The sequence below is a fragment of the Oculina patagonica genome, chromosome 11 (assembly GCF_052425735.1).
Source record: "Oculina patagonica isolate OP01 chromosome 11, crgOcupat, whole genome shotgun sequence".
In the NCBI taxonomy this organism is placed as follows: domain Eukaryota; kingdom Metazoa; phylum Cnidaria; class Anthozoa; order Scleractinia; family Oculinidae; genus Oculina; species Oculina patagonica.
The window spans coordinates 23,566,742-23,587,106 of record NC_135768.1 but is presented as its reverse complement, the minus strand read 5'-3'; the positions used below and the strand labels follow the sequence as shown (position 1 = coordinate 23,587,106).

At 37.9% G+C, this 20,365-nt stretch overlaps 3 protein-coding genes across 7 annotated transcripts in view; 1 reads left to right on the top strand and 2 right to left on the bottom strand.

The window, feature by feature from the left end:
- The window catches only part of LOC144629868 (uncharacterized), a 182,981-nt gene that overhangs the window by 37,547 nt on the left and 125,069 nt on the right, over positions 1 to 20,365 (bottom strand). The gene's annotated exons all lie outside the window — the stretch shown is intronic.
- The window catches only part of LOC144629866 (uncharacterized), a 123,550-nt gene that overhangs the window by 27,206 nt on the left and 75,979 nt on the right, over positions 1 to 20,365 (top strand). For 2 of the 5 annotated variants that reach the window (XM_078488106.1, XM_078488108.1), the window contains one exon: positions 216 to 475. The exons of 2 other annotated variants lie outside the window; for them this stretch is intronic. In XM_078488106.1, the coding sequence (XP_078344232.1) occupies positions 216 to 343 (128 nt within the window). In that variant the 3' untranslated portion in view covers positions 344 to 475. Of the gene's footprint in view, positions 1 to 215; positions 476 to 20,365 lie in introns of those variants that run through there. One more of the 5 variants, XM_078488109.1, reaches the window with a different exon arrangement.
- LOC144629858 (phospholipid-transporting ATPase ABCA3-like) overlaps positions 2,252 to 20,365 on the bottom strand; it is a 36,527-nt gene continuing 18,413 nt past the window's right edge. Inside the window, exons 23-45 of the mRNA XM_078488093.1 lie at positions 20,070 to 20,261; positions 18,638 to 18,723; positions 17,372 to 17,651; positions 16,549 to 16,674; positions 15,328 to 15,444; positions 14,596 to 14,766; positions 14,061 to 14,171; positions 13,186 to 13,286; positions 12,668 to 12,736; positions 12,159 to 12,297; positions 11,665 to 11,736; positions 11,076 to 11,168; positions 10,427 to 10,514; positions 9,833 to 9,936; positions 9,719 to 9,748; positions 9,124 to 9,281; positions 8,013 to 8,079; positions 7,325 to 7,428; positions 6,294 to 6,386; positions 5,274 to 5,467; positions 4,291 to 4,511; positions 3,718 to 3,843; positions 2,252 to 3,381 (exon numbers count right to left, since the gene is read on the bottom strand). Of these exons, the coding sequence (XP_078344219.1) occupies positions 3,304 to 3,381; positions 3,718 to 3,843; positions 4,291 to 4,511; positions 5,274 to 5,467; positions 6,294 to 6,386; positions 7,325 to 7,428; positions 8,013 to 8,079; positions 9,124 to 9,281; positions 9,719 to 9,748; positions 9,833 to 9,936; positions 10,427 to 10,514; positions 11,076 to 11,168; positions 11,665 to 11,736; positions 12,159 to 12,297; positions 12,668 to 12,736; positions 13,186 to 13,286; positions 14,061 to 14,171; positions 14,596 to 14,766; positions 15,328 to 15,444; positions 16,549 to 16,674; positions 17,372 to 17,651; positions 18,638 to 18,723; positions 20,070 to 20,261 (2,820 nt within the window). The 3' untranslated portion in view covers positions 2,252 to 3,303. The remainder of the gene's footprint in view (positions 3,382 to 3,717; positions 3,844 to 4,290; positions 4,512 to 5,273; positions 5,468 to 6,293; positions 6,387 to 7,324; positions 7,429 to 8,012; positions 8,080 to 9,123; positions 9,282 to 9,718; positions 9,749 to 9,832; positions 9,937 to 10,426; positions 10,515 to 11,075; positions 11,169 to 11,664; positions 11,737 to 12,158; positions 12,298 to 12,667; positions 12,737 to 13,185; positions 13,287 to 14,060; positions 14,172 to 14,595; positions 14,767 to 15,327; positions 15,445 to 16,548; positions 16,675 to 17,371; positions 17,652 to 18,637; positions 18,724 to 20,069; positions 20,262 to 20,365) is intronic.

The following is a 20,365-nucleotide window of genomic DNA, read 5'->3' as shown; positions in this document are numbered from 1 at the left end:
TCTCTCGGGAAAACGAAGCTGTCTCCCTCGGGACCAGACATTAAAGCGTATAATATTCACCTCCACTTCGGTAAATAATTTTTAAGATGATGAGACCAATTTGGTTACAGCAGTTTACTATGTAATATCAAGGCTTCAAAAGTTCTTGTAGATAACTATTCTTCAATATTTCAGCAATTATTTGGAATGATGTTTTCCGTTTCATTTATCCCAAGGGTGTAGCGAAAGTGAAGCAGATCGATTAAACTGCCCGAACCCATCATTTTGCATCCCAGCTGCTGGTGGCCACAGTGCAGAATGCTATGTTCCATTTATTCCTACCGGCGGCCACGGAAAACGCTAAGATCTCAAACGTTTCCACTTGTGTAAATCACACTTTTGCCAATAATTTAACTTACACAGTCCAGTGCTGTGTTAAATGTCTGTTGGCTGAAACACGTTGAAAAAGAATAAAAGTGATTTATGCAACAGATAACTGAAGCTTTTCTTTTCCTTCTTTTCATCTTCTACCTTCTTATCTGCTGAATCCTGAACTACTTTCTTTCTCATTTTAATAAGGGGTGTTACCAGTTATAAGCTGTTTTTTTTTCTCATTGACATTTTTTTGCTTTACACATTTATGACGTGTTTGCTTTATACATTTATTTATTTATTACGTTTTACCAAACAAAACTATACATATTTCGAAATAAGAGGCTCTGTGATATTATTAAGTATTAAAAAACCCATTCAAATTATCTTCTTCCGTGTCCAAGATCCTGAGCAGTAAAAAAATTATAAACCTCATACTTTTGTCCATTAGGACTGGAAAACATAATAAACACGGGAAAATAGTTCACAATTGTCGATAACAAGTCAGTTATAAAGATCACAGCAATACAGACCTCTACGCTTCGTTACCAATTCTTTTAGTGTCTATTCTGAGACACACGAGTAGTTTCGCTCCTCAATGACCATTTTGTCTTCCCCCCCATTTGATCAATGAAGTCCCCTTGCTCGCTAAGTCACTGCCATTTTCGTCCCCTAGCCCTTTCGCATCTCTTAGTCGGCTGGGCCTTGGAACGAGTTAACGTAGGGGTCTGGGGACAAAAGATTTCCAGTCCTAGATTCTAGGACTTCCGGTCTTCATGTATGCAGTCATGACGTTTGAAATGAATTATGAGAGGGTCGTTACGTTCACGACTTCCGTTTAGGAATTCTTTGTTCCAAACAGCCAATCAAAAAAATTCGAATTAATTCAAAAATCCTATGTCCCCAGAGCCCTCCGTTTTCTCATGCCAAGCCGGCTAAGAGAAACGAAAGGGCTATGGGGACGAGAATGAGTCACTGCTAAATGGACATATCACAAGGCACTTTTCTTGTGAAATTTAAATGCAACAGCAAATATGATTATATGCTATCTTCCGCTTTTTCTTCCGAAGAAATTCTTCCTAAAAGCACTTGGATTAAGAGCAAATAAACAAAAATTAAAAAAAAGTCAGGAAAAACACGAACGAGCGGTCAGTGTAAAACACGGACTGCGGACTGGGTATAAACGGACTCATGCATCATATTATGAATACATTCATGAAAGAATCCCTCAGACGTACAAGCAAATTCCCCCCCAAACATACCCCCACCGTGGCACTAGGAAGGGGTGGGGGCATGAAACCCATTCCCAGGGGTTTCGTTCTATTAAATGCACAGAGACATAATTTTGCACTGAGTAGAAAGCCTTCCACTCACTCTACATAATTCTTTGTGGGATGTGACTTCAAATGACGTCATTAAAGCTCACCATTTCCTTAAAAAGTCGGAAAAAATCGGAAATTGATGCAAAATCAGGCCAGAATGCTTATGGATTGTAAAATTAAACAAAGTTTACAATTAAATCTAAAAACTTGAAGAAAAATAATGACAATTTTTGGCTAGCCTGCGTAGCTGGCGGTTTTGTTGCGGTTTACCTTTTTTTACACAGCTTGATGAAACATTTCTCTGTCTAGAAAGCCTTTTGGGAATTTAATTATCTTGTAACTAATATTTCTAAATCTTCCTCAGAAACTTCGAGGTAAAAATAATTATTTAGTCAACATTTGGTCGATTCACTGTACGCTAAGAGCTGATAGTGTACGAAAGCTCAGCCAATCAGATTACAGTACTATTTGCATTAGGGTAGTAGCATTAAGAACTATCTGCTCCCAGTCCCAAAGCTGTAGAAATCTGTTAATTCTTATTTCTTATTAGGAAAGGAACAATCCCAAAGTACTTAAATAACTTTTTAACAGTAAATTTTAATGCACACTTCTTTTTTAATGGAATATAACTTACAATAAAAAACACACGACAGTGCTTTTAAATATTAGACAAAAAAAGTGAAAACACGAAAGTGCCACTTTCAAGGCAAAATTGAAAATTTACACTATACATTACACTTGGTAAAATACCGTTATTTACGGTGTAAATTATGAATTCCTTAATTGAGACATAAAGCATGAAAAGCGACCAGCGCACTACAATTCAATTGACTTTACTGATTCGCATTAAAAGTAAGGAAATTCAAAGTGTTATAATAATGGGAATAATTCCCCGACTCTACATTATGAACAAAGAATAACTGAGTTGCTTGTTTTTATAACTGCTGTGACGAGTGGGCGAGTGGAAAGGGGTTTGTGTGTGTGTGGGGGGGGGGGGGGGGGGGGGAAGTGACTTGATGAGGAAGGTGACTAGGCCGCCCAGCGTATGACCATTCGAGCGTTAGTCTCCAATCGAACTAAGAAAAGCGTTCTTTAAGGCAACGTGGTTTCTGATTGTTCGGAATTGAGCACCTACTTGAGATTCGTGGGGGGTAAGGAATAGCTTTTAAGTCAACTTTCAGATTATTTTTGTCGATTTTTCACAGAGTAAATAAAATGAATAAATAAAGAAAAAATAAAATAAAATTGGATAAATAAATTGGTGTCACATTTAACACTGCTAGTTAAGTCAACAAAGTCTTCGCACAGCAAAGAGACTAAGGCAAATTGTACTTATAACTTACAATAGAGCAATGACAAGGAAAATACCCAACCTGCTTGGTTAACTTTGAAGAAGTCCCTTAGGCATGTTGCCACGGGACGGGACCCCTTAAAAAAGTTGCCACGGGACGAAGGACAACAAAGAGCAGTCATGCAACTGACAAAACATGCTCAACATGCAATAACATTTCCAGAACTAAGTTACAAATGATACAGGAATTAAAGGAATAAATAAAAGCTGGCAATTCGTAAAATATAAGTATGAATAGTTGTGCCATCTTTGATAAAATATCTTGTTTTTGTTCCTTTCCTATGGAAAGCATCCACACCGTCTGTTCACTGATGTTCGTTCCTCCGAATGCTGTTCTTTAGCAAAGTTGATGAAAACCTGCACAAGAAATACTTAAGAGTTAAAGAGTGAACAGTCAATCTTTACTTATACTGAACAGATAACGAAGTTCTGTAGCAAACGAAGGAGACTGACAATTCCGGGAATGGTAACGGATTTTAGTGAGATACATACAAATGGAATAGAAACTTACAGTTATTTACTATGTTGTTATTGTTCATTGTAGTGTAAGATAGTAAAGATAAAAGTTCATAACTTAATGAAAAGTCAATACGTTACTTACACAGTCAATAGCAAATAAACAAATGGTTGAACCAATTTACACTTAAAAGGACGATAAATGAGCACTGCGCGACACATTTTCTCAGTATTTACCTGTTCAAGTGTGGTTTGACTGACACTGTAGTCCACAATGTTCAGAGCGGCTCTATTTCTCTCCAGCTGACCAAAGATGTAGGACCAACTTAGACCTTCGGTTTCCACTTGGAAGTGCAGAACGCCCTAGAATTGGCAAAAAAAGAGGTCAACCAATGAACAATAAACATCACTTAACGCCACAACTGCTGTTGGTGACACTTGACTTTACCTTACATAAAGTAGTGACAGTTTGGCTCCTAAGTTTAAGATGCGTAACGTTTGAAGTGTGTTCTCAAAAACTTCCAAAACTAAAATTAACCTTGCTTTAAAATAAGCGTTCGTTTGAATTTCACATTACTCATATTTGTATCAATTTTTAAGCACGTAAATCTCTCTACCAAGCTAACATGACGGTTCCAGCTCATCACAGGAGAGAAAAATTCCATTTTTTTCCCGACCTCAAACTGATTTTACACATAGTTTTTACATATTACTTTATAACGATAACTTACTGTTACTCTGACATATAAATGACATGTTATGTAACGATTTTTTTTTTTTACACAGACCATCCTTAGCATGGAAACTTACATTGTGATTTTCCATAAGTCTCGCTCCTGGGAAAGTTTGAGCCACAAAGTTCTGTGCATTGGTGACAGCCTGTATTAGTCCGCTGTCGTATATCAACGGCTGAGTGTGGCCGGGTGGAACCTGGAACTGACCAGGCTGTGTTGGGTAGGCAGGGGGAGGGGGTGGGACCGTCGGTTGAACATCTTTTTGGCTGATACCATCTGGAGTACCAACAGAACGACCTGTACATGACAAAAAATACAGTAAAAACCCGCGAGTAAGAACCTAACTTTTTCAGGTTAGCCAAAACAGGTTTTTATATGAAAAGTAGTTATCACAATTTACATTGATGCTAATAGAACTTTTAGTGGTATTCGGCCTATTCCTTGTATAAAATTTGCATACCACGTAAGTTCTTATGTAAAAATGAGGCACTGATCATCAAGAATATGACATTATATACATGCACAGTAATGGTTTGTCCAAACTTATTTCCCAAAAGTAAACATTTTTAATCAATTTTAGAATATAAGAACCTGTATCCAAATTTGAGGCTAAATAGGTTCTTTTAAACATGGGGTCTAATTTGCGAATTTTAGTCAAACAGGTTCATAAATGTTAGGTTCTTACTCCCGGGTTTTTACTGTATCTGGTTTGTTTCTGAAGTTCGAAAGCTCGTTATTATCATTCTCAACGTTTTAAAAAAATGCATGAACAGACAAAAGGCTAATGGTTCAAATGGGCTTTTTCCAAAAACATGATCGCTAGAGACATCAGTTTTTAAAATGCCTGTCCTTTTCCTGATTACAAATATAGTAAATACCCTGAGTTCACACTGATATGAATTTTTTCTTCGAGCCATCAAATTCAATGGTATTTAATCAGAGGTGTTTTAATTTCAATTTTCCCTGACTTTTCTTCAAAATCTTAACATTTTCCTGACTTAAAATACAGTTCTATGCCTTTAAATCGACATGTATGAGAATGAGACTAGTTAGTCTCACCTTCAGGAGGAGGCTTCTCTGGTTCATTAACTTCAGGTAATTCAGCAGTGGCAACTGGATTGCTAAAAACCATAGCTGGAGGCGGCCCAGGCATGGCTGAAGGTGGAGCAGGGTGGAAGCCGTTTGCCATCTGTTGAGGCTGGGCAGGAATGGAGCTTGCAACTTTGATCATAAGAGTGTAGCCGGTACCAAACCTGCAGCCACAAAAAAAGCACAGTCAAAGGGGCTGTGTCATGGATGCGTTTGGTGTGTTTAAAATGACTATGTCACAGGGATTTCGCAGATTTTTGGTCTAATCTGTTCTAAAATAAGTGGTTGGCAACTAAACCCATGAAAAACATTATCTTTGAACATTTAACTGAAGCTATAACATTTATTGGGGATAGAAGTCAAACTTCGGCCAAAAATAGCGATTTTTTAAGGCACCCGGAAACAATTTGAAAACGTTTTCAAACTACAATCCTTTTCCATCTAAGCCATCCGCAGCCAAACGCGCTTTTAAGCAGGTTAAGTGCTCTAAAATAGCAATTGTTAATAAAAATGGACCATTATTTTTAAGTTTCCTACGCCACAAATATAAATTTCGGCTGCTCAAGAATCTGTTCAAATCCGTGACATAGTCCTTTTAAGTGAGTTTTGCCAAACACTTGCTATGAAACTTAATGTTTGTAACGGAATTGCTTCTTTTGATCAACATGACAAAACCATACCATAATTACAACTTAATATCTCTCCCGAGCGTTAATTTAGAGTTACAAAACAAACGTAATTTACATTGAAAACTGTTCAGCCTATCAGTATTTCAGAAACTCTATCGCAATCAATCAGTTTCAATCTTGTTCACTTGTTACCAATCCGCGCCTTCTTCTGTGTTATAAAAATGTTTCTTCATTTTTATATTTTGCCGAATTTTCCAGAAGTGGAAATTTGAAGACACCAATTAAGTTCTTCTTGAGTTTCGGGCTTGAGTCTCAGTAAGAAATATCCCAAATCCATGCAGCAGTCTGTCTTGTTACATACCTGCTCTTGAGATGCTGAGTGGATCCCAAACATTTAAAATGTCCGTTCACCATAATCGCCAGTCTTGTACACAAAGCCTCACACTCTTCCATGCTAAAACCAAATAACAGCATATTAGGACGATTTTCACTTGAGTGTCGAAAGTTAATTGCGTTTGCTTTGGTTTTGCATTACTACGCTTACTGATTGGCTAAAAAATCTCGCGCCACTTTCTCAGCCAATCAGAACTAAAACCAATTTAACCAATCGTGACTCGCTCGCGCACGTTTTCCCGCGCTTCGTGCCAGCTACATGTATTTGCTTCGAGTTTTGATTGGTTCACTGGATTGTCTGTGTTCTTTGTGATTGGCCAGAGTGATTACTTTGGTTTTGGTTTTACGATACTCAATTGAAAACTGCTCTATTCTTTAATTGCCATACTTAAACAATACAGCAGAGCTTGCCCTGCGAACACTTCCTGATGAGGTAAGCTTCATTGGACGAAGAAAAATTCGTAGCGATTTTCTTTTTTTCTTCTAAAGTTTTCAGATCATTTTACCCCTTTTCTTATTCGTAGTTCTATTGTTGTTGGTTTGTTTTCTGCATCTGTGGTACAGTTATTAATCCCACCACGAAAGGGCCTTCGAATTTTGGTCGTGTAATAAGGTGGCCACATTTAAGAAAAGAAACCCTTTAATACACTTGCTATAATTTTAACATATGGTTGCTGAAACACAACACCTTTGTCACCAGGCAAATTACTAGGCTTGGTATTTGACAGTTGAAGGTTTAAGCTAAAGGTAGTCAAGTTAAAACAAAGGAAATTGCTTAACAGAGAACTTATGATTTTATTTCTCCATTTTCTCTGTAGTTTTATTTTCGATCGAGAAGATATATTGAGCAATTGAGAGTGTTTCATCACATTTTCAAACACCTCGAGGTTCGTCAAGAATACTCCGCTGCGCATCGTATTTTCAGCTTTCTTTTCGGTTCTCGGATATGTGATGAGACAACTTCTCTCCTGTTCGACTAATGTTTCGTGTTTGTCTTACCTGTGTGAAGTGAGAACAATTGATCGGCCTCCTTTCATTACAGTCATCAGTGAATCCCACAGAAAGCGACGAGCTACAGGATCCATACCAGTGGTGGGCTCGTCCTAACAGCAAAAACAGTACAACAACTTAATTCTCTATACTGGTCTTCATATATTTCTTACAGTAAACGTTGAGAGAATTTGCAATGAATCATATTAACACGATGAGATTTGTGCGCTTGACCCTGTTCCAATGATATATGCTCGCTTAATTTTGTGAATGTATCTGCTTCATGCCATCTTTGTATATATATATATCCATAAGGTGTATCCTAGCATATCAGTCCATAAATGACATCACTTATTATTTTGCCATTAGTGCAGGAGGTCAAATATGGTAAATAGAACAACAGAACTGGCGAAATCGGTTCCATATTTATGAAATGCTAAGTGTTAACGCACAATTTATTTACAAAAGAAGGGAGATAATTTCTTCACCGCTTGAGAAATGCTTGTCTAGTACACAGTGCCAAACAAAACCATATGCCTGTTGTTTCACCCTACTGCGGAAAGTCCAGAGGCTCAATTTCTTGTAAATTTACCTATTAATTTGTCAATTTCAAACGGGCCAGGATTAAAGGAAAGCTCTGTATATGGAGTGAGTGATAAAGCCTGCTGAAATACGCTAAATCAAGAGTTCTTCTTACCAAAAATACAATGGGAGGATTCCCAACCAGTGCAATAGCAGTGCTGAGCTTTCGTTTGTTTCCACCGCTGTGAATTGAAAATAATACAATGTTACAATGTACATTAAAAAAAAAAAACATTAAGCATACTTCATGGGTTTAAATTGTTTCTTAAACTAACGTTCTCTTCAAAGCAGCTTTTTAGAGCGGTTTTCAATTCAGGGTCGTAAAACCAAAACCAAAGTGATCACTCTGGGCAATCACAAAGGACACAGACAATCCAGTGAACCTTTCAAAACTCACAGTAAATACATGCAGTCGACACGAAGCGCAGAAAATCGTGTGCGAATGAACTATGATTGCTTTTGGTTTTAGTTCTGAGTGGATAAGTAAGTGGCGCGAGGTTTTTAAACTACCTTATTGTTACTTATTTTCTCGGGACTTAATTTTTGCGATTTTCGCGATTTTATTAAAGACTCGGGAAAAAGGTTCTTGCGAAATATAACGACGCGAACTTTAATACCCTTCTTTATAATTCGTTAAAACTAATCAACGTTACGGTCAGTTTTCTACATCATTATCTTGGTACAGTTGTCAAACTAGCTCTACTTTGTTACAAAGGAACATGTCAAACTGTGTTAAGCTTCGTTTTGTTATATGGTTTTGTTCAGTGTCACTGTAAACTTTTGCTATTAAAATTAGTTGTGTCAATTTTGAGACTTACTGTTTGTTAATGCGGACAGGAATTTTTTTTTTTAAATTTCGCGAAATTTAGTTCCATTTAATGTATTTTTTGGGCCAAATCGCGAAATATGTCTGTTCCATTTTCGGGGAATTAAGTTCCCGCAAAAATAAGTAATAATAAAGCAATCAGAAGCGCAGCAATGCAAAGCCTTTCCATACTCAAGTGGAAACCGCTCTATATTGTTGAGTGGTCAAATCTTGTTTGATGCATCTCAGAGAAATGAAAATACTGATAACAGTTTGAATGCATATAATTTGTAACTTTGGATGGGGCGAATCTGATTGGATTCTCTTGTCATAGTCGTCGACTATTCGCAGATATACGCCTTGTCGAGTGTCGCTCATAAAAAAACGAGGGTAAGTAGTTAAATTGTTAGATATTCCTCACCTGTAGTCTCCACACAGTTTATCAGCCCAATTAGTCAAACTCAGATGCTTGATGGTAGCAGAAACCAAGTCTTCTATTTTGTGTGATGGCACACCCCGAAGACGAGCATACATTGTAAGCATTTCACGACCAGTCAGACGTTCAATGAGGGCGTCAAACTGGTGATAGAAACAAAGATAGACGACTGATTAGTTAGTGAAAATGGTTTGGTTAATTTAACTTGCATTTAGCTAAACTAGACTTGGGAAGTGGGATGTGGCAAGTTCAAGTCCATGCAAAGTGAAAGTACATGTACGCCTTTAACAGCCCGGCTAAACCAGGATTCGAGACCCTTGTCACGTTAACTTCCCATTTTTATCAGTACTTTCGGCGGCATAATAGAGACACTAACAGACTGTGCCAAAGAAATGTAGATGAGTACCAAGAATTATCCAGACACCATGTCACACAAACCGTTATCTTTAAGCGTAACAGCAGCAACAGCAGCTTCGAAACTGGAGCAAGTAAATGACTTGGCCTTAGGCAAGCCAAGCGGCAGCAAGCACTCCCTTTATTAAACGTTAAAGTGCAGTCTAAGAAAATTAGAGTTACCAACCTGAGGACAATAACCAATCCTTTGCTGAACCTAAAATTCGAAAAAAAAAATATTAGTAAAAGCACTATATTAGCTGTATTACTAAACAAAACTTTTTCTGATTTGTTGACAAACCTCTCTCAAATTTGTCTGAATGTTGAATCCATCCAGGAATGCAGTCCCTTCAGTGATGCTCAGATCTCCTGTCAACATGCTGAATGTTGTGGTCTTACCAGCACCTACAAATACAACAAAGAAATCATTTATTTTTAATAGAATGCGGCGGTAGACTTTTTAATGCTTTCAATTTCTTTGCTCGGAACAGCTTTTACACGGCTTATTACATCAACAGAACAAAATTAACAATAATTTCCAGGTGACTTCTAGGAAATATCAACTTTTAAATCAACTTTTTTGTTAGGTGACCAGTTTAACTATCATTTTTTGCCGACAAATGCCGAACAGCGACGAGAATGCGTCTTTCCCAGCGCTAGGACATAGCAAGAGTGCTTCATATCAATCTGTATAGCATTTTGTCAACTGTTTTACGTCAAATGGAGCAACAAAATGGCATTTACAAACATTTCCACTAAGTCGTGTTTAGATGTAAGTATTGAACAGGAAAGATCTTGACTCACTTAGCTCATAATAATTTCTTTGGTCTAAGTACTTATCGGCGATAGAAAAGCAAAATGTCACTGTTTTTATTGAACAATTTAATTCTCTTACCATTTATTCCAAGCAAACCAAAGCATTCTCCTCGAGGAATTCCCAAGCACAAATGATCCACAGCAGTGACACTTGTTCCTCCATACACCTGATGACAAAATAACCACAATTAATTCTTCTACTCTCAGCTTCAGTCAGTGTCAAAATTCGCCTACATAGCTGTCTACATACATCGTGAAAAACTGCCGGATGAAACCTTTTACTAAGATGACAGTACCTCAATTATCATGACTTTTCCGATTAGTTGCTATTGTAATTCATCCAATCAATGTGTATCACCTGGTCACGTCTAGCTCAGTAAATTCCTTGAATTATCCCAGACTATTGAAGTAGGTCTTTATGATGTTAAGAGGTATGAGAGTACGTTTGCACATCCACAGTTAGAATAAAGTGAAAATAAAGTGATTGGTGGAAACGTAGCCTTGAATTCTCGGATCATTGGAAGTACATGCTAAAGGCCTAGTAAACTTCGTGTAAAATGCAAGGTTAATAAAGTTTACGTCCGTACGCCTGTTATGACCTGGGGATCGTGTGACATCCGTGAGTGCTGTGTTGAGTAACAACTGTTAAATGGAAAGAGTTATGCCAATGGTGGCAAGTTTTTTTTTGAAAACGTTTTAGTCTTAGTAAATAACAGTAATGATCTCACCTTAGTCAGGTCTTTCAGGACAACAGACTGCGACCCAATCCCATCAGATGACATGTCCTTTATGCGTACACGCTCATTGTACACATCCTCGTCCTGTGGAAAAGTAACATAAATAACATTAAATAATTTCTGCACATTTGAAACTCCATACTAAACAAGCATATAATGAACAGATGTTTTTAGGAATACGACGTTTCATAAATGAGGACAACGTTACGAAAGTTTTTTACAGTAGATTGCCGATTTCTCGAACCTCCAAGGGAAACGAAAACAGCTTCAAAAAAATCAGGGATTCTACTGTAATGCTGTTGTTTTCTTTCTATTCACGAATTCTTCACGAAATTGGTTAAATGAGCACTTTACAAAATCCGCCCCACAGGATAGCAACAGATTGCAACAGCCAATTTAACAAAGCGACTTCAGCAAGCCAAGTTGTTTTGAATGCCTTGCTTACCATCAAGAATGGAGGGGATTTTGGACCACGTGACAATGTTTTTAGCAAAAGGCTCAATCAGAGAATGTAGGATAAATTCATTTGGCCAAGTGCTATATGAAGGGGGGACTATTAAAAATTTACTGGGAACTTTACCTCATTGCTTTGCCGTTGTGATTCAAGCGTTCCACTAGATGTTTTCGTTCTGGCGCCAATGAAGAACCGCACCTGGATAAATAAAATATATATAGCGCAACCATTTATTAAAATAAAAACAAAACGCAGTCAACATAGTTAAAAAAAAAAGTGAAAGTTGACATTGTTTATCCTCATGTACTGATATTTGCATCAAGATCACAAATGAGTACATAGATTTGCAAAGAAGCTGCATTATGCATGGTGCAATTATAAACATTTATCCCATGTTTATCAACATAACTATCTCCCCCAAACTGTAACATAGTTACCCACCAAGAGTTCATTTAAACAGTTCAGGCAATACCCTGTTATGGTTGCGTGACTTGTCACGCTATGTGTCACAAAAGTACAAAGATCACGTCGATCTGTTTGAACGTGAATCACAGATTTTGCATTATTAAATGGCCTGCGAGGCTGTGTAATAACTCAAAAAATTTCTTGCATAAACCTACCTCAATTAACAGAACCAAAATGAACAACACGATTGCTTCCACAAACAGGTACAAGGCCATCTGACCAATCCCTGGGCGCTCCCAAGACAAGCCATGGTCTGTATAAACTATCCCTTGGAATGAACATGCAAGTGCAGCTCTAGGGAAAAGAAGGACAAAAAGGGCAATATTAAACAGTGGTTTTCACTAGCGACGGAGTCGGTGTAAGCGGAGTATTAAGAGCGCTCACGACCAAGTGAAAATCAAATGTCGGAGTTAAAGCCCCAGAGTCATGAGCTCGACTGAATTAGAATCGGAAGAATCAAAACGTTTCTATTTTCTTCAGATTCTGCTTACGACTCCGTCGCTTAAGATCCAGTGAAAAACTAGATTTTCAGAATGAAAAGTGATACTGTATGTTTGCCTCACAAATCCAGCCCTGTATAGATACATCTTTTCCACAGTATTTCAGTGTAGTGGATTTCTCGTAAAAAAAAATACCGGACTGGAGTTTATAATCCTTTACTCACTCAGGAGATTCGTTGCAGACTTTACGGTATCCATAGTTTTGGTTGAGATCCACGAAGCTGTATGCAAGCCTGGAAAGACAACAAAATGGACGTTACTATTGTGAAACCTTACTGTATATTTTCAGATACTTGATTAGTCCCTACTCTCTATAGTAGAACGTTGAGCAAGGGAGATGTGACAGAGCACGGCCACACACAAAATTGAGGTCACTAGGTAGAAGGAACCTAACCAGGTCTTTTCGTTAGAAGTCATTAGACTAGGGCCCAGTTTTTCAAAGGGTGGATAACACCATCAACTGGATAAATTACTATCCAGTGGGTTGGATCAGTAGTTTGCTTTGTAAACACTAATCCTGAAGAGCGAGTTACCCCGTGGATAGCGTTATCCACCCACAGAACAATTGGGGCTTTAACAAAAGGAAAATCTACCTCTTTGAAAAAATAAAATATTCGACTTACTAATAAAACGATTTTTACCTTCCTAAAACAATAATCTACCTCGATTGAAATCTACTTACGTGTAAGTAGGGATCAACATAAAGAAGTAATGCATAATCTTTGCCTCTTCCTCGGCTTCTAATGATGGTATTTGTAACACAAACACTGTGATTAACATGGCCTGAAAGGTAACAGAAATGAACAATGACCGCAATTAAAACAATGATAATTTTACCAAACAGCTTAATTTTGGAGAATGTTTTGCGAGCCTTATAAAATCTGGCCAACATGTGTGTTGGCCAAATCAGGGATGGTGAAGTGGTGAAAGTGCTCACCTCCCAACAATGTGAGCCTAGTTCGAGTACCGACCCATATGGGTTGACTCCAAAACCAAATGGTTATTGATTCTCGTCATTGCCCCGAGGTTTATTTCTATGATCTCCGGTTTTCTTTCCTCCACCAAAAACACCCGTTTCTAAATCCCGATTCTATCTTAAAACAATGAATGAAGGAGCCACTTTTTGCACAAAAAATTCCTAACTGTGTGTAAGAAATAACTGTTATAAAAATTTTCCACATATTGCCAAATGGGTTTACATGTCAAAATATCATCCTGGACCTTTCTTATGTCCTTCGTTTGCTTTGTATCAAGAATATGGTTGCTATGCTGGAAAACTGATTTGCTGGGTAGTTGCCATGGTCTCCCTTTCTAGACCCCTGGAACGAGAGAAACGTTCAAGGCAACGGAAGAATACTTGGTAACGAGGTTGATGTTTAGTCTCCCCTTGTCCTTTTTTTGTTTTCCCCAGTTAGTGTCCCAAATAACCAACTGTTGTGCAAGAAACACCAACAATTGCTTATGTTACGCTTTGCGGTTGCAATATTTTTGCAGCACAAAGCTTTTAAAACAACTTTTTAACTTATTGACTTTTTAAGTTGTGTTTCATTAACTTACCAGACTGAGAATGGAGAGGACAAATACAGTCAGTGCGTACCCCACCAGGGGAGAGGTGAATATGAATGACAGGCAGTAGACAAACGGCAACACACACAAACCAAACAGAATCTGCAAAGAAGAGTGTATGTTTAGGCATGTCTGACTAACTGATCATAAAATTAACTGAAATATCACAATAACAGCTTTAAACTGTAGAGGAACTCAAAAGAAACTCAGAAAGGCCAAAAAGGGGGCATGGATGGGCAAAACTCGAGATGATGGGCAAAAAACGGATTGCGTTCGGGTAAACTTGAAAAATGTCGGCCCGACTTTTTTCAAGTTTTTCTCAATTTGTATGAAAGTGTTATTTACAATGCTCGAAAATCATCCTGGTTTGTTATGTGGCCGTGAATTTGCCAATAAAAGACTTTTGCTCTGCCAATTCGAAGTTTTAATTAACAAAAATAACTTTAATTAACGAAAATAGAATTACATGTACCTAAAAAAACCGTGGCGCAGCATAAAGACAAAAGACAGCGTGCTTAAGACTTACCAGCATTAAAAAGACGATGCCCAGTTCATCCTTGTAAGCATCCACTTGAAATGCAGCAAACAAGATGAGAATAACCAGAGCTGGGACAAAATAGTTGATGAAGTCCCAGGTGTATGTGGCAAACCAGTAGCTAAACACGTCAACGCCACTCACAAACTGAAGGTGCTTTGCCTACAAAAATAAATTGTCATGAGCTAACTTATCAATTCCCGTGTGTAGAAAGCGAAGAGTTGCTGCCTGCCTGCCTGTACATGTTCTTCGAACTCTTTTTGAGGTCAAGTCAACTTTATTTAGGCGGGGTGGCCCAATCAGCACAAAGGTTTGTCATCCATTTTGTTAAAAGTTGATAACAATCAACAAATAAGAATTCCACTTCATTGGCCATGAACTATTGCCCTCAAATATCTGACAACTATCTACATTCTAACAAAACAACAACAACAACAACAACAGCGGCAGCAGCAGCAGCAGCAGCAAACGAGATTGCGATCTTAGCAGTTGTAGCGCCAACTTTAGTTGTCCAGAGTAAACTACAGAGAAGGCCTGGCTACAAACTGAAGTGCTAACACCACAAGTCATGAATTCCAAAATATTTCGCCACTCTGAGACACAAATAATTATTAATACCTGCGTTGTAAATCCCATTTTTGCATACCAATAGTTTAAGCTACATTGTACCTTATAAGCTTGGTAACCAGTATTTGACATTAATTCAGTGGAATATGACCTTACCTTTGACACTCGTTCCTGCACAATAAATGTAACAAAACTGGCGGCCATGTAAGCCATCCCCAAGGCAAGAAATATGGCCAGAAGAAGAGCAGAGAAGTCAGTTGTCACATTGTCGACCTAAAAAACACACACACATGTAATCAGTTACTTGTTGCCACAAAACGCATAAAAAATAGAAATAATAATAATCACTCTGTCTGAGCAATCACAAAAGGCACAGAAAATCCAGTAAGCTAATCAAAACTCGACTTTGGAAGCTGCCACTGTTCGTAATGTATTGTATCAGAAACCCATAAGGGTTGAAACGTGTAACGCGCGCGCACAGCGTTTGAATATTCATTTTGCTAAGTACCATATTTGGAAACACGAAGAATTTGTACGCGAATGCTTTATACACGTAATGACACAAGCAAAATTATTTTTGGTTTTGCGGTAAGTTGCTTGAATTTCGACCTAAACACCGTAAATTTCTTACAGAAACTAAAGAAATACATTAAGTGTATCGAAGCGAAGTTCTCCAGACTACTTCAAGAAGATAAAACAGGAGAATTTATCCAAATTTAACTTTATTCAACCAAGCTTCTTAACAAAAACAAGATTTGATTGGTTAAATGTTTCTCGTGATTCTCAAAATATGGCACTTAGTGTAAACGAATGTGCAAACGCTTTGTACAATGCGAATCATAGGGAGTTACACGTTTCAACCCTTAGGTTTCTGATTGTATTAAATGCCATTTCTCAAACTTATGCATAACTCATCAAATTAAAACAAAGAAAAATCAGAAATTTGGCGGTGGTTTGGATACGATTTTATTTCAACGTTTTCTTCGTAGTTTTAGTTTTGATTGATAAGATATATAGTAAACACTCGAAAGAATGTTTGGTCGGTTTCACAACACCTTGAAGTTCATCAAAAATACTCCGCAACGCGTCATATTCTCCACTATCTTATCGGTGTTTAAAAATGTGATGAAAGAGTCTTTTTCGTTTTTATACCGTTATATTCCGGTTTTTCCCCCCCCCCCTTAATCCCCCCCCCCCCCGGTAAAAAGGGGCCAAATTTTTTTTTTTTTTTTTTTTAAAAAAAAAATATTTTTAAACACCCCCCGGGCCCTTTAAAAATTTTTTTATTATTATTCCGCTTATAAGCCCTTCTGGATATAAGCAAGCCCAGGGCCTATAACCAAATTTTATATATTTCATAAATTATTACTAACTGACCTTGTTTGAAACACTGTTTGGCAGAGGATGGTTAGTAATCTCAATGCTGTATGACGAATCTCCCGTTTGATCTGCTAACAGAATGTTGCTCATGGCACTCAATGCCTCTGCTATAGTGTGAAATGCCTGTGAGGAGAATCATGTAGAACATTAGTACCATGGCCACAGCCCTGGTGCCATTGGCAAACATCATCAAATAAAGTATGTTATGTTATGTTTAGTACTTAACACATACTTTAAACGAAACGCAAATCTTTGCAACCTAATGAACTCTACGTTCATGCATACATTGATTCTACAAGGCTGAGGAGATTGACTGTATAAAGTTCTCTTCTCTTAACCTCACTGCCAAACCTGAATTTAACTTCGACGTTGAGGCGCCCCTCTTGTAAAGAACTATTTCTGATAATGGGACATCTCCTATAAAGGGGGCAAGGGAAACACCTCTCGTACTGGTTTTAATGTGCTTCGTAAGAGTCCCTTATGGAAATAGGTTCTTGCAAATGAGCTGTTACAGATAGAAAGAGCAAATTGTAAATTGTTTACAGTGAAGCAGCAAGCTCTTCAGAAAAAATCTCAGTTGTCCTAGCAAATGTAGAATCTATAACATTAATTCTGCACACTGGTCGAACTTACTGCATGGAATTTCAGTGCGGCATTCTACACACCCTTGAGATAACCTAGTCCACTTAGCTACAGCAAACTTACTGCAACTACTATACACGTCAGCCATATAACTAAGTCCATAAACGGCAAAATGATATCTTGCTCAAATTTCTACCATCAGCTTTACCATGCATTGTTTATTGACAGTCATATTTACCTCATTACTGTACCAAACTGTGCTTTCTGTTGTTGCGTCCTGTTTTTTGTTACCAGGTCCAATGCCACTACTGTTAGTCATATTTGAGGTCATATTTGAGGGTTTAACCATGGGAGCCGCCTTGGGAGCGAGCGTGAATCCAGCAACATACACATTGAAGTAATTCGAGGCATTACTCTTTTCCAACACATACTCAGAGAAGTAAGTGTTGAGGTCTGTCAAATCCGTGCCTGGACACCCTACTGCTGAGCATTTGTCATCGCCAATTTTTTCATTTGAACTGTGAAAGAAAAATTACACAAAGATTGAGTATTTGAGAAATTTCAGTCACCAGCAACTGTTTTTTTCAGGACTACTTTTACCCGGACGAACAGACTGTACGGACTACTGATACTTTATGATAACAAATTATGAAACTTGGTTTGAAGGTTGTCGTTAAGCCTACTCTGTAGTAAAGCGTTACCTGTTTAAATGTTGTACAACACAACAACTGAATTAGTATTTAGTAAAGGGAGAGTTCCCCATCCTAACGACTTGCACAACTATTGTTACACAAAAAATGCAAGGGGTTGTGTCACAATGTTTTAAGTCACACAATTGCTTTCAAATTAATTAAAACTTTTACTAAGATAGTTGACACTGGAAAATTGAAAGTAAACAAAAATTAAATAGACGAGCATGGTTATGACTAAAACAATAAAGATGGAAACAGGTTTCTTTTTTCCCCAAGATATGCTGTCCGTGATATAGGTCTTTAAAATGATTTTGCTAACGAACTGACCCCGGTTGTTCAAAGGGCGGATAACGCTATCCACCAGATAAATCACTGGTAGTCGCTCTACGACAGGCAGAAAGGGCTTCTTTAATATCTGGTTGAAGGGTGACAATAAATAGTAGTTAGGCTAACAATATTTGGCCACTTTCAACTCCTGATGGCCCAGCTTCCTTGAGGCCTCCCTAGAGAGGGGTCACAACATAGTTAAAGACAGTTGTGGGGAACTGGGGCCGAAACAGGCTGCATGGCTTCTCCTTATGACTTCTAAGCTGGATCTAGGAATGGAGTTGCTCGCTGGGCAGCACTGAAGTGTTTTATTTCTTATCTCCAGTGGATAGTGTAGTTTGTTTTGCAAACACTTACACATATACGAGTTCACTGGATAGTGTTTTTTAGCCTTTGAATAACTAAGCCCTGATATTAATCCCACTTCACTGCTAGTCTACTCTTAGCTTGAGTATCATGTTACACCATCTACAGTAAGTACTTACACTTTAGCTTGGATGCATTTAGGACAATCGTTGTAGCCAAACTCGTAATCTGTACAGTTTTCTGGCACCAGATCTTTGCTGATAAACTAAAACAGGAAAATGCGAAGCCTAACGTGAGTTCAGAACCACCTTGTATTCAATAAAATCCTGGCCAACTGAGCTTTTTCCTTGAGCAACCAAATCATCAAATGGCTAGGTTTTCCTTGTTTGTTCCCAATTGAATTTAAATTAACCGCAATGTGTGTGCCCTGAACACAAGATACTTAGAGATGGTTAGAGGCAAGTGGAAGAAACAGTTGTTTTGTCGTTTAATGTTGTTCTTGGTAAGTCTTGTTTACGTACAGCCTAACAGGTGGCTATAGTACAGTCGAAGCTCTCGTAAGCGGACACCCTCGGGACGCGAAAAAAATGTCCGTAACTGGAGCTGGCCGCTTACGAGAATGGTTCTCGTAAGCGGCCACTAGAGGTGTAGGGGATAGATGGCCGCTTACGGGAGCTTGCCGAGCTAACATAATGCTGATATGCATAAAAGTGGTCTTTCGAAATGTAGTCGGATGTGGATAACGACAAAACAAACACTGAAATATGGTGGTGTAATAACTGTAAAATCATTGTGACGAACGGCGATGTGAAGTTGATTGATAAAACAAGATACAGAGGCTGTTAATAGGATTTTCTCTGAGGTGTCCGCTTACGGGAGTTTAAAAACAAAGAAAAAGTCTAAGTCGTAATCTCTGAAAGTGTCCGCGGCCGCTTACGGGAATGTCCGCTTACGAGAATGTAAAACTACAGAGTTTGTATGGGAGTTAAAACGGGGTTTCAAACAAGGCGGCCGTAAGTAGAGCTGTCCGCTTACGAGAGTGTCCGTTAAGAGAGCTTCGACTGTAATCAGTATTTGGCTAAAATCTCATATCAAAAAATTCACCGACCTGACAAGATTTTCAGATATTCTTTTTATACTGATTAGGTGAACAATAAGACTTATCTGCATTACCAGCATTTTTCTTCAATTTTATTTACAGTACTCAACAAATAGCTATGCACTTTTTTGGTTTTGATGTTATTGAAATCAAACCAAAGGTTTTCAGACCATTTTTAAGTGGACTTGAGTTTTGTTACGGAAAAAAGTGAATTTTTGTTCCACTTCGTTGATTGTCGGTCCAAGCAAATAACTAACCTTTGTTTTGCATTTCTCGTTGATATTTTTTTTATACTGATTAGGTGAACAATAAGACTTATCTGCATTACCAGCATTTTTCTTCAATTTTATTTACAGTACTCAACAAATAGCTATGCACTTTTTTGTTTTTGATGTTATTGAAATCAAACCTAAGGTTCCTCAGACCATTTTTAAGTGGACTCGAGTTTTGTAATGATAAAAAGTGAATATTCTATCCACTTTGTTGATTGTCTGTTTAAGCAAATAACTCACCTTTGCTTTGCATTTCTCATTGAGCACGTAATACTCAAAGTTGCAGCAAGATACGCTTTTTTTGTCCACTCGGCTGTAATTTTTCATTCTAACAAAAATGCCATTGTCTTTGTTGCCAGCTCGAATTTTGTAGACATAAGATGTGACATCTTCCACATCATTTTTAACGTCACCAAGGTACGTGTTGGCTTTCTGAAAAAAAAACAAGGTTTCTGTCAGTTAGCCATACGATAAGTCATCATATCTGGTTGTTCAAATTCCCCAGCGAGATGCCTCTTTGAAACAACTCGCGAAAA